The 13321-nt window shown below is 47.9% G+C and overlaps 1 protein-coding gene across 1 annotated transcript in view; it reads right to left on the bottom strand.

Moving 5' to 3' along the window:
- Positions 1-3658: 3658 nt before the first annotated feature.
- Positions 3659-13321, bottom strand: part of znf142 (zinc finger protein 142) — a 38522-nt gene continuing 28859 nt past the window's right edge. The window contains exon 7 of the mRNA XM_030129883.1: positions 3659-4396. Within this exon, the coding sequence (XP_029985743.1) occupies positions 3972-4396 (425 nt within the window). The 3' untranslated portion in view covers positions 3659-3971. The remainder of the gene's footprint in view (positions 4397-13321) is intronic.

The raw sequence follows: 13321 nt of genomic DNA, 5'->3' as shown, positions 1-13321 counted from the left end.
GACTACCCCCTGAAATAGACTTTTTACAGTGGAATACCCCCTGAAATACTTTTTACAGTGGAGCACCCCCTGAAACAGACTTTTTTTTTTTTTTACGGTGGACTACCCCTGAAATAGAGTTTTTTTTGTTTGGTTTTTTTTTTACAGTGGAGTACCCCTGAAATAGACTTTTTACAGTGGAGCACCCCTGAAATAGACTTTTTACAGTGGACTACAACAGATCGACTTCAGCTATTGAAAAGACTGTGTCGGCCGAGTGTGCCACTGTTTTTTTTTTTTTTTGTTCCAAACACTGGTTGTCAGTCCGTGCATAAAAAAACCAGGGGAACGTCTGGTTCCACGTCACAATAAAAGGCTTTGTCAGTCTGTGGAAACTGAGATTATTCTGAATGATTGATTCTGACAGTGTGTGACTTTGTGTGTGTGTGTTTTTTTTTATGTGAATCAAAATCTGGAAAAATTGACAAGAATGAACGATTCCATGTGACTTGGTGCTTGTTACGTCTTTTCATTATCTGGTTGAAGTCGATCTGTTCCTATAATTTCATTCACATTTAAAATTTGACCTTTGACCTGTATCCAAAAGAATGACTTCACAAATGGACTCCCCCTCCTGGAAAACCTACCACATCATATTTTACACCACTTTCTTTGTCAACGAGAACAAAAGTTGAAAATTGATGAAAATTCAAGATGGCGGAGGACGCCATCTTGAATTCTGAGAAAAGCTCAAGGTTTTTTTTTTTTTGCACTGAACGTGTTTATTAAACACCTTAAACAGTTTCAACAGAACATCACAACTGTTTGTCTTTTTTTAAGCAGACATTCCACATGAACGTGGCTGTTATTCCTCTTTCAGAGCTACTCAGACTAACAAACTTAACTGTGTCTGAGGAGAGCTGAGCAATTCTTAGTTCAGATGTCACCTGCACCTGAGAACGTTCTGTCATGAGGATCAGTGGTTGACAGAGTGGTGAGATGTGTGGAGGTGCTTCGGTGAACTGAAACCTCCTTCCTGCAGAGTGTGTGTGGGTCACCTGTTCTGGCTTCAGTTTTTCTCCTCATATTTCCATCCAGACGGCCAACGTGCTGTTGAGTGTCCTCCATCTTTGTGGGCTGGTTCTACTGCCTGTCACTACTGGATCAACTGCTCATCTGCACATGATCGACGCTAACTCTACTTGGACAAACTGGCCCAGTGTTGGCAGAGTCGTCCAGTCAGTCTTCACTGCAGACGGGTTAACTGTGTTCAGACTTTTCATCAGATGAATCACACTGACGGATGAATCCATGTTAATGTAGTTTTGACAGCTCTACTTTTTCATTTTGATTCCAACATTTTTAACTCCTAAGGTTTTTTTTTTTCATAAATACATTTATCGTCCTTTTTCATTGTTTTATAAGAACAAGCAAAAAACACATAACACATCAAAATAATCCCTCCCACCCCCCCCACCCACACACCAGCGTCCACTCTCAGTGCAACGAAACATACTTGACAGACACAGACAAGTCCTTTAAAAACTGCAAAAAAGGATCCACATCTTCTAAGTCTGTGGTCTTTCCTTCAGCCTGGTACGGCAGCTTTTCCATTACCAGGTTAGAAGACAGTTCTTTAATCCATTGGTTCACTGAGAAATGTTCAAGGTTGAACAATTAGCAACTAAGTTAATGGAGCTCAACTAAACATATGGGACACATTTAAAACGTTTACTGGTGTCAGCACTGCAGGGTCCAAAGCATGGACACCCGACCATTTACGCACCAGTAAGAGAAGCAAACAAAGGCCTCCACCAAACAAAAGTACCGACCCAAAAACCAACCAAAGACCCACAACCAGCCCAGTTTATCTGGACCAGCCCAGTTTGTCAGGACCAGCCCCAGTTTATCTGGACCAGCCCCAGTTTGTCTGGACCAGCCCCAGTTTATCTGGACCAGCCCCAGTTTATCTGGACCAGCCCAGTTTATCTGGACCAGCCCAGTTTGTCTGGACCAGCCCAGTTTATCTGGACCAGCCCCAGTTTATCTGGACCAGCCCAGTTTGTCTGGACCAGCCCAGTTTGTCAGGACCAGCCCCAGTTTATCTGGACCAGCCCCAGTTTGTCTGGACCAGCCCCAGTTTATCTGGACCAGCCCCAGTTTATCTGGACCAGCCCCAGTTTATCTGGACCAGCCCCAGTTTATCTGGACCAGCCCCAGTTTATCTGGACCAGCCCAGTTTATCTGGACCAGCCCAGTTTGTCTGGACCAGCCCAGTTTATCTGGACCAGCCCCAGTTTATCTGGACCAGCCCAGTTTGTCTGGACCAGCCCAGTTTGTCAGGACCAGCCCCAGTTTATCTGGACCAGCCCCAGTTTGTCTGGACCAGCCCCAGTTTATCTGGACCAGCCCCAGTTTATCTGGACCAGCCCAGTTTATCTGGACCAGCCCCAGTTTATCTGGACCAGCCCCAGTTTATCTGGACCAGCCCAGTTTGTCTGGACCAGCCCAGTTTGTCTGGACCAGCCCAGTTTGTCAGGACCAGCCCCAGTTTATCTGGACCAGCCCAGTTTATCTGGACCAGCCCAGTTTATCTGGACCAGCCCCAGTTTGTCTGGACCAGCCCCAGTTTATCTGGACCAGCCCAGTTTATCTGGACCAGCCCAGTTTATCTGGACCAGCCCAGTTTATCTGGACCAGCCCCAGTTTGTCTGGACCCGGCTCTAGGCGTGCCAAAAGGACACCACAACAAAGTATGTAATAAAGAATGAAGTGATTTCTGTCCAATAAATAAACAGTGTGGCAGCAGTGGACCTGGTGTGGGCCGTCATCTGTACGTCAGTGACAGGCTGAGTGTTGGACGGTGTCGAACAAAGACGAGCAGGATGAAACCATACGGTGGTCTGGAGCTGGGGTGGTCTAGAGCTGGGGTGGTCTAGAGCTGGGGTGGTCTGGAGCTGGGGTGGTCTGGAGCTGGGGTGGTCTAGAGCTGGGGTGGTCTGGAGCTGGGGTGGTCTGGAGCTGGGGTGGCCTCAGCGGTGAAGGACACACACAGTGTCCAGCGCTGGGTGTAAACAGGCGTGGCGCGTCGGGCCCAGACGTGTGCGCTGGTCCGCCCCTAACTCCACCCCTAACTCCACCTGCAGACAAACGATAGGACAGACCAGCAGCCCACATGACCAGAAGGGAGGGGTCAGGACAGGTCCAGTCTTCCTTCTAACCCAGGTCTGTTAAACTCATTTAGGTTCAGGTCCATATTCAGCCCAGTTTGATCTGCAGTGGACCACAACCAGTAAAATAAGGACTGAGTAAACTAGAAATAATGACAAATCCAACTTTTTGTTTTAGTTCAAAAAACCCAATGAAATGATGAAAACATTTACATTTTACAAAAACAGATGTTAATAATCTGAAAAAACACACATTTCATTGAAAAATTAGTGCAATTTGAACACTCTTCTGCCTGGACTTCTTATTTCTACATGTGCATTTCCACACAGTGTTCCAGAAACATTTAATAACAGGCAGAATATTGTTCAAACTGCACAGTTCAGGTTGTTCATCTGTGTTTTTATTTATGTATTTATTTGCATTTTATTGTGAAAGAATAGTTTTGTAAATGTTAATATTTTCACAGTGGAATGGGATTTTTTTCACTTTAATTTTTCTCAGTAAATGTGTGTTTGTCATTATTCTGGTTTATTGTGTTGTTCTTTGGACTGTAGATCCCACTGGTCTGGATGTGGAACCTGAACCACCTGGACTGTTCAGGTTCAGTTAGGACCTTTCATCCTACAGGGACACAGTGGAACCTTTGGCGTGGGGTGGGGGGGCAGATTTGGGCCCCAGTATGCATGTTGGACACCTGTGTTCTCAGGCCTCCTTCAGGGTCAGGCTCCTCCCCTTCAGGGTCAGGCTCCTCCCCTCACAGTCTTCCTTCTAAGGCCTCCTTCAGGGTCAGGCTCCTCCCCTTCAGGGTCAGGCTCCTCCCCTCACAGTCTTCCTTCTAAGGCCTCCTTCAGGGTCAGGCTCCTCCCCTCACTGTCCTGCCCCACCCCCTGCTCAGCTGACTCCAGTGGGTGGAGCCTGTGCAGGTGTTTGACCACCTGGAACCTCTGCTTTGCCCTGTAGGAGCAGTAGCGGCAGTGGAAGGGTCTCTTGTGGGTGTGGTTCAGGTAGTGTTGTCGGAGCCCCGCCCCCCAGCGGAAGCTTCTGGGACACAGTCCGCAGGCGTAGGGCCGCCCGTCGCCGTGCCGACGCTGGTGGCTCTTCAGGACCGCAACGCTCTTGAAGGCTTTGCCGCAGTTTTCGCAGACGTACGGGCGCGTGTGGCGGTGTCGAGCGTCGGCGTGAGCGCGGAGGGCGTCGGCTCTGTTGGTGCGGTAGTCACACTCCGTACAGGCGTAAGGTTTGTGTCCTGAAAAACAACACACAAGCAGATTTCAGGAAAGAAAAACTGGAATTTAACTGAATTTTCACCGTTTGACAGATTTTTCCTGGATTTTTCAGATTCAGTTGTGACAGTTTGAAGCTTTAATTTTATTTCATATTATTTAATTATATTGTTTTTTAGCGGTGCCAGCCAGGTGTGTGTCCTGACATCTGACATGTGCTGTCAGTCATTCTAAGTCAGTCTTTTGTGTATGCTCGAGTCTGTTTTATTGGTTATGTAGTTTTTTGTCTGTTATCACTCAAACTCCACAAAGGATGCAAGCCTTAATTAAACCAACACCCTTCACATTAAACAACAAAAAGAAAGCACACATTTGAACCATTTAAATTCAAAATCATTAAACAATTAATTAAACAATGAATGCACAAAACTCAAATTCCAAACACAAATTCAAACACCCAGTTTCTCCCCAAAGTCCAAACTCAAAAAAATCTACCAAGTAAAAATCCAAACTCAAAATTTCCACCTCAGGTTATCGGTCTTCTGAGAGAAAAAGGTAAAAAAAAACAAAAAAAAAAAACAGTTCAGCTCATTTAAACAAAAAACTCCACACCAGGTTTTCAGTTTCAGTTTCTCAAAAAGGAAAAAAAAAAATTCAGTTCATTTCAGAAAAACAAGCGCACAAAAAACAAGTGCACAGTTCAATTCAGGTTTTTTTTTTAAACCAAGAGAGAAGAAAAAAAACTCAATTACTCACAACACTGTCCTGTCACAGTCTGTCTGTCTGTCAGTCCAGTCCAGTCAGTTTGTAATCTGGTCCAGGTTATGGCTGCTGCAGTGGGCCTGTCTTCTGCTGCGGTGGGATGGACAGATGTGATGAGCCAATGGGAGAACGGACGGAGAAGAATGGAGCTGTGAACCGGTCTGATGGTTCCAGTGGACGTTGTAACAGGTTAAACTACCGTACTGTTTATCTGATCTATGAGCTGTGGCTCCCACACCTCCCAAACTGTGCTGTGACAACTCCACTGTGGAATGTGGATATGGGGGGGGGGTTTAAAAACTGACACCAACTACGGGCGAATGAGGAGACGACGCTGATGTGGTGACCATTTCTGGGGTGTGTGTAGAAGATACCAGGCATGATACAGGTGTGTGTGTGTGTGTGTGTGTGTGTGTTTGGTACAACTTCCAAGTTGTGACACAGTGGTCCCTGGTTCATCATGGGGGGTTACATTCTAAAAATAACCCACAACAGGTGAAATCTGTGCAGTAGGATTCTACCTTCTCCCTTCCTTCATCATGTTGGGGGGGGGGGGGGCTTAATATCAAATTCCACATTAGCCCCGATTTTCTGATGTAACCAGATGTTCTAAACACTCCTGTGGAATTTTTTTGAAATTTTCATCCAAGCCCCCCCACCCCGAAAATTACTTTTTTAAGTCTAAATCTGTTCATGATGGGACAGTTCATGGTCCTGTCAGTGTCAGACTGTATGGACACAGTACTGTGGACTAGGAACAGGCTGAGGTCAGGGTCATGGTGGAGGTCAAAGGTCACCAAAAGGACTAGTTTTTTCAAAAATTCATACATTCCAACATTTGATCAAATGTGTCCTCAGTTGTGTTCCTCTGGTTTCCTGGTGCCCCCCCCCCCCCTTTGGTCCTTTACAGACACAGTACAGATTCAAACATGGACAGAACAGTAGTGTGGAGGAAACACTAGCACACATTTAGGAGGAAGCACTAACACTTCATTCATTCATTCATTTTCTGAACCTGCTTTATCCTCACTAGGGTCACAGGGGCGGAGCCTATCCCAGCTACTTATGGGTGAAGGCGGGGTTCACCCTGGACATGTGACCAGTTCATCACAGACTGAACATACACAGACAAACACACTGTCACAGTCACACCTATGGGGGATTTAGATGAACCCATGAACCTATCAGAGCATGTGTTTGGATGGTGGGAGGAGCCAGAGGACCAGAGAGAACCCACACAGACGCAGAAAGGTCCCACCCACATGGCCTACAGGCCCCACCCCCATGTCCTGGTGTTGAATTGAACCCAGGTCCTTGTGTCTGTGGCTCCAGGTCTGTCCTCTGCACCCACAGGACACATTCATGTAAATGTCAGTGCTGTCAAACTGCGTCTGTTCTGTTTTCATGTCTGTGCAGAATACACAGGAAACAGTTGTGTTGAATGGGTCTGACTGAATGTCAGCTGTTTGTGGTCAGTAGATGTGTTCTGAGGAGAGAACCTGAGCCCAACATTTAGAAGAACCCACATGAACAGATGAGTTCCATCACATATGCATTTGGACCATTTGGGTGACCTTTGACCTCTAATTGGACCATTTGGGTGACCTTTGACCTCTAATTGGACAATTTGGGTGACCTTTGACCTCTAATTGGACCTTGACTCTACACCTTCTGTAGTTCACAACACTCTGAACACATGACATGTCTGATAAACAACATTTAGTTCCCAGCATGAGCAGGTTGTTACCTTGTACTTCATCCAAAGTGCAGAAGGTTTAAAGTTGACACAAACCCCATGTTTTCAGGGTTGAAAAAGTAATTTTCAGGGTTGAAAAAGTAATTTTCAGGGTAGGGGGGGTTTTTGGAGGAAAATTTCTAAAAAAATATTTGTGACGGAGCGACCCCGTCACTGAGTCTCCGCTGTCTCCTGCTACGTGCGGAGCACACGCGACCCGGCACACACACACACATACAGGCACGCGCACACACACACACTCATGTCATTCAGTCTCTCCCCGTCCGTGTTTGCACTCATTCATCAGTTCGCCATTCACACTCTCTTCCCCATCCAAACTATAGCGCAACCGAGGGTGCACACTCGGCCGCATTTTTCAAGTAATTGCATACATATGTACAACAGTTCAATCACTTACCTGGGTCCGTATTGTCTCGGCGTTCTGCCATGCCCGCCACGTCACTCAAAGGGACAAGAACAAGGGGTCATTTCCGGGGCATTATTATGGGGGAAATCTTGCGCGGTTTCCAGTCATGTGATTTAATTATGTAGTGTTTTTGGTTTTCTGTATTTTTTATTTCAAGGAAGAAGGTATTTTGGTTTGATATTTAATTGGAAAATCTATTGAATTGTGAAGTGTTATATGTTTATTTTAGTTGTGAATAATTGTGTTTAAAAACACTGGTAAAAATACATTTTGTTAAAAAAGTCTTTATTTGACCGGCCCATAAGGAGGGGCTTAGCATTTAAAAGGAGGCTGCTGAAGCCCTGGTGAGTCAGTCTTCTCAGAGTTGCAGAGCTGGCAACTGAGCTGTTGATTCTGAACCTTGGTGAGATTTTTTTTTTAGTGTGTGACAATTTTTTGGTGAGTTATGGAAGAACTCTGTTTAAATGCATTTTTTTTTTCTTGAACTTTGTAAATTTGTAAATAGTGTTTTTTTTTGTTTTTCCATTTTTTTTTGACTTCACTTGTAAATATTGCACTGCACTTTGGGAGGCTGACGGCAAAATAAACCACCACCATTTTTGCACTTTCAATTACGCCTGTGGTGTTATATTTTTGAGCAGTGTGAGAAAGAACCCCGCAACATTTTTGGTGTCAGAAGTGGGATAACACCACAATGGCAAGTCGAAAGAGTTTACGGCCCCAAAGGCAGCGTACAGGACTGCGCTCTCAGTCCAAAGTAACGACGTCCCAGGAGGATCCAGCATGGGTGACGGAGCAGACATCATCGGAGGAGGAGGATGAGGAGCCACAGCCTGGGCCCAGCCGCCGTGCAGCCACTTCCAAAGCCCCAGCAGCCAGAGGTGAATCAGAGGGAGAACTGGTGAACCTTATGAGACATTTCCTGGTGGCACAGCAACAAAGAGAGGAAGGACTGCTGGCAGAACTTCGAGGCCTCAGAGCTTCTCTCCCCCAGACTGGGCAGCTCCCGCCACCTGTGCCTCGGCCCCGCCAGGCCCCTGCTACTCCAACCACCGTCACCGCAAGCAGTCCAAGACTCGATCTGCCTACACCAGCACCCCGGCGAGGACGTCAGGAGTCAACCCCAGAGGTCCCATCCTTCCAGCACCATGGTGGCAACAGCAGACCTGATCAGCTTGGGCCAGAATGGAGGCCCTACCAAGACCCGAAAATTCCCCAGTACCAGATGGGTGAGGACATTGAGAATTATTTACTCAGGTTTGAACGAATTGCTAAGACCTGGAAATGGCCTGAAAGTGAATGGGCATGTCGTTTAGTTCCATTATTGACTGGTAAGGCGTTGGAGGCGTACAGCGCCATGGATGAAGAAAGGGCCCACTGCTATGCAGACTTGAGAGTTGCCCTGCTTCTAAAGTTTGACATTGCGCCTGAGACGTACCGACAGCAGTTCCGAGCCACCACTGTACCACCTGGTGAGAACCCCACGGAGACCTACCATCGGCTGAAAGGACTCTACCGACGCTGGATCTGGCCCGAGCAGCGCACCAAGGAGGAGATCGGGGAGACCATCATCCTGGAGCAGCTACTCCGAGTGCTTCCAGCAGACGTCAGGACCTGGGTAAAAGAACATGAGCCACAGGAGGGTCACGCAGCTGCCAAGCTGGCCCTGCAGTACCTGAATGCACACAGAGGAGGACCAGCTCCACGCAGCACCATCACATCCCACCGACCTGTGTTCCAGCGACCCCAGGCGAGGCTGGGGAGGGGAGAGACCAACCCAGGACCAGCAGGTGACACGAATACTGCCCCAAACCAACGAGGTTCTGGTAAGGACTTTATCTGTTTTTACTGTCAGCAGCCAGGCCATAAAGCTTCTGTGTGCCCAGTACGCAAAGCTAAGGTCTCCGGCGCCTGCTATCCACCTCGTTTTGAACCAGGGTTAAAAGATGAACTGGTGAAGGCCAGGCACAAAACTGTGACTATTAATGGACATCAGGTGACTGCACTGCTGGACACTGGTAGTTTTATGTCCCTGGTGAAACCCAGCCTGGTGCCTGTGGGCTGTGTGGACTTCAGCCGACAGGCGGACATTTTGTGTGTGCATGGTGACAAACATCCCCACCCTAAAGCAGACTTAACCATCACAATTGACGAACAACCATACCTGGTAACTGTTGGTGTGGTTGAGAACTTGCCTGTGGATGCAGTTCTGGGTTGGGACTTACCTGTGTTAATGGACTTGTTGCATGGACATGAACTATCTGAAAAAAATGACTCTGGGAAAATGGGGGAAGGTGATGTGAATGTTTCTTGTCCTGTTGTTACCAGAGCCCAAGTAAAAGCTGGTGTCGAACCTCTTCCAAATTTTGATGTTAGTCTGTGTGAAGGTGGTACTAAGGGCCCCAGAAAATCTCGGCGTCAGCGTCGATTTGAAAAACAGCTAATGCTAACAAAACCAGACCAAATGCTGTGTGACAAAATGTGGGATGTTCCTGATAATATTTCTGTGTTGCAGAGAGCAGATGCTACACTGAATCCTTTATTTTCTAAGGTGGTAATGGAACCCAGTGGGAATTGTGGGGGGCAGGAACAGTTTATTATTGAAAATGATGTGTTGTACTGTGTGGGTAATGATGCTAAGCGTCTTGTGATCCCCGCTAGCTGTAGACCCCTTGTTATGCACTTGGCACACACACTTCCCTGGGCTGGGCATCTGGGTCGCCACAAAACTTACATGCGTGTCAGTTCCCGTTTTTATTGGCCCTCTATGTACACCGACATTCAGAAATATTGCGCCACATGCCCCACATGTCAGAAAACATCCAACACACGCAAATCTGACCGTGCTTACTTGCAGCCACTGCCTGTCATTTCCACACCTTTCCGCAGAATCGCCATGGAGATTGTCGGCCCTCTGGTAAAGAGCAGCGGAGATCATCAGTACATCTTGGTGGTCTGTGACTATGCTACACGGTTTCCTGAGGCCTTCCCTCTCCGCACCATCACCACACCAGCTGTAGTACGAGCACTGGTACAGCTGTTCTCCAGGGTGGGGATACCAGACGAAATCCTCACTGACCAAGGCACCAACGTCACATCCAGGCTGATGCAGCTCCTGTACCGACAACTTGGAATCACCGCACTCAAAACTACACCTTATCACCCACAGACCGATGGACTGGTGGAAAGGTTCAACCAGACTCTTAAAAAGATGCTCCAGAAGTTTGTGGATGACACAGGAAGAGACTGGGACCGCTGGCTGCCTTTTCTGCTGTTCGCCTACCGGGAGGTTCCACAGGCTTCAACAGGGTTCTCTCCCTTCGAGCTCCTGTATGGCTGGGATGTCCAGGGCCCACTAGATCTGCTCCGGAAAGGTTGGGAAGCTCCACCCACCACGGCAGGGGACAGAGGGATTGTGCAGTTTGTGCTGGAGATGAGAGAGCGGCTGGCCAGGTACCAGGAGGAAGATGAGGTCAACCTACGTGAGGCCCAGAGAAATCAGAAGACCTGGTATGACCAACAAGCTCGTCATCGAGAGTTCCAACCTGGCCAGAAAGTCCTGCTGCTTCTCCCCTCTTCCAACAGCAAGCTCCTGGCCAAGTGGCAAGGTCCTTACCTCATCACCCGCAAGATGGGCCCGGTTACCTATGAGATCCATCATCCAGAGAAGAAAAGACAGAAACAAACATACCATGTAAACCTGCTGAAAGAGTGGAAGGACAGGCAACCTGAAGTACCGGCTCTACTGGTGAGGAAGGTGGACCTGGAGGAGGAAGAGGATGCTGGCCCAGAAACCCAGCTGGTTTCTGAAACTCCTGTCCTGACACATCTGGCTCCAGAACAAAAAGCTCAGCTGCTCAAGGTTTTCCAGGAGGCGCCATCGCTCTTCGCTGCAAGCCCGGGGAAAACCACAGTAGTGGAACACGTCATCAGGCTTAAAGATGGACGACCAATTCGCCAACGTCCCTACAGGGTCCCACAACAACTTGTGGTCAAGCTGCAGCAGGAAGTGGAGGAAATGCTGAAGTTGGGGGTCATCGAACCATCTAACTCTGAGTGGTGCAGTCCGGTGGTCATCGTTTTCAAAAAGAATGGGTCTCTGCGCATCTGCATTGATTTCAGAAAACTCAACTCCATCTCTGAGTTTGATGCCTACCCGATGCCGAGGATTGATGACCTCCTGGAGAAGATTGGAGCCGCCAAATACATCACCACACTGGATTTGTGTAAAGGGTACTGGCAGGTACCACTGGAGGAGTCAAGCCTACCATACACAGCCTTCCGAACACCAGCTGGCCTTTTCCAGTTTACTGTGATGCCGTTTGGTCTCCATGGAGCACCCGCCACCTTCCAGAGGCCGATGGACAAAGTTCTTCAGGACTGTGGGCACTGCAGCGCTGCTTACCTGGATGATGTGGTGATCTTCAGTAACACCTGGGAGGATCACCTGAGACACCTGTCCCTGGTCCTGGGGAAGATTCAGCAGGCAGGGTTAACCCTTAACCCAGCCAAGTGTGAGTGGGCACAGCAGGAGACAAGGTACCTGGGTTACCAACTGGGTCGAGGAGAGGTGCGTCCACAAGTGGATAAGGTGGAAGCTATCCGCAATTGCCCTCGTCCTCGCACCAAGAAGGAGGTGCGGTCCTTCCTCGGGTTGGCTAGCTGGTACAGGAGGTTTGTGCCGCAATTTGCCACCATTGCAGCCCCACTCACAGCACTCACCAGCAAAGACCAGAAAAATCCAGTCGTTTGGTCAGAAGAGTGTGAGACAGCTTTCAGCACCCTAAAATCCTTCCTGTGCTCATCGCCAGTCCTCAAGAGTCCTGATTTCAATCAGAAGTTCCTTGTGCAGGTGGATGCTTCTGCTGTGGGCCTGGGAGCAGTTTTGGCACAAGGGGAGCACGGAGAGGAGCAACCCATCCTGTATCTAAGCCGCAAGCTTCAGCCTCGTGAGACCAGGTATTCCACTGTGGAGAAAGAAGGCCTGGCCATTAAATGGGCGCTGGAAAGTTTGAAGTATTACTTACTTGGAAGGGAGTTCGACCTTGAAACAGACCACAGGGCACTCACCTGGATCAATTCCATGAAGGACCACAACAGCCGTTTGACCCGATGGTACCTGTCACTCCAGCCGTTCCACTTCACAGTCCGACACTGAGCAGGAAAGAGCAATGTGGTAGCTGATTACCTTTCCAGGCTGCCGCACATCGTCAGCTTCCGGGAGGAGGGGGATGATGTGACGGAGCGACCCCGTCACTGAGTCTCCGCTGTCTCCTGCTACGTGCGGAGCACACGCGACCCGGCACACACACACACATACAGGCACGCGCACACACACACACTCATGTCATTCAGTCTCTCCCCGTCCGTGTTTGCACTCATTCATCAGTTCGCCATTCACACTCTCTTCTCCATCCAAACTATAGCGCAACCGAGGGTGCACACTCGGCCGCATTTTTCAAGTAATTGCATACATATGTACAACAGTTCAATCACTTACCTGGGTCCGTATTGTCTCGGCGTTCTGCCATGCCCGCCACGTCACTCAAAGGGACAAGAACGAGGGGTCATTTCCGGGGCATTATTATGGGGGAAATCTCACGCGGTTTCCAGTCATGTGATTTAATTATGTAGTGTTTTTGGTTTTCTGTATTTTTTATTTCAAGGAAGAAGGTATTTTGGTTTGATATTTAATTGGAAAATCTATTGAATTGTGAAGTGTTATATGTTTATTTTAGTTGTGAATAATTGTGTTTAAAAACACTGGTAAAAATACATTTTGTTAAAAAAGTCTTTATTTGACCGGCCCATAAGGAGGGGCTTAGCATTTAAAAGGAGGCTGCTGAAGCCCTGGTGAGTCAGTCTTCTCAGAGTTGCAGAGCTGGCAACTGAGCTGTTGATTCTGAACCTTGGTGAGATTTTTTTTTTTAGTGTGTGACAATTTTTTGGTGAGTTATGGAAGAACTCTGTTTAAATGCATTTTTTTTTTCTTGAACTTTGTAAATTTGTAAATAGTGTTTTTTT

Source organism: Sphaeramia orbicularis, unplaced genomic scaffold (genome assembly GCF_902148855.1).
Source record: "Sphaeramia orbicularis unplaced genomic scaffold, fSphaOr1.1, whole genome shotgun sequence".
Lineage (NCBI taxonomy): Eukaryota > Metazoa > Chordata > Actinopteri > Kurtiformes > Apogonidae > Sphaeramia > Sphaeramia orbicularis.
This window is presented reverse-complemented; position numbering and strand designations above follow the sequence as displayed.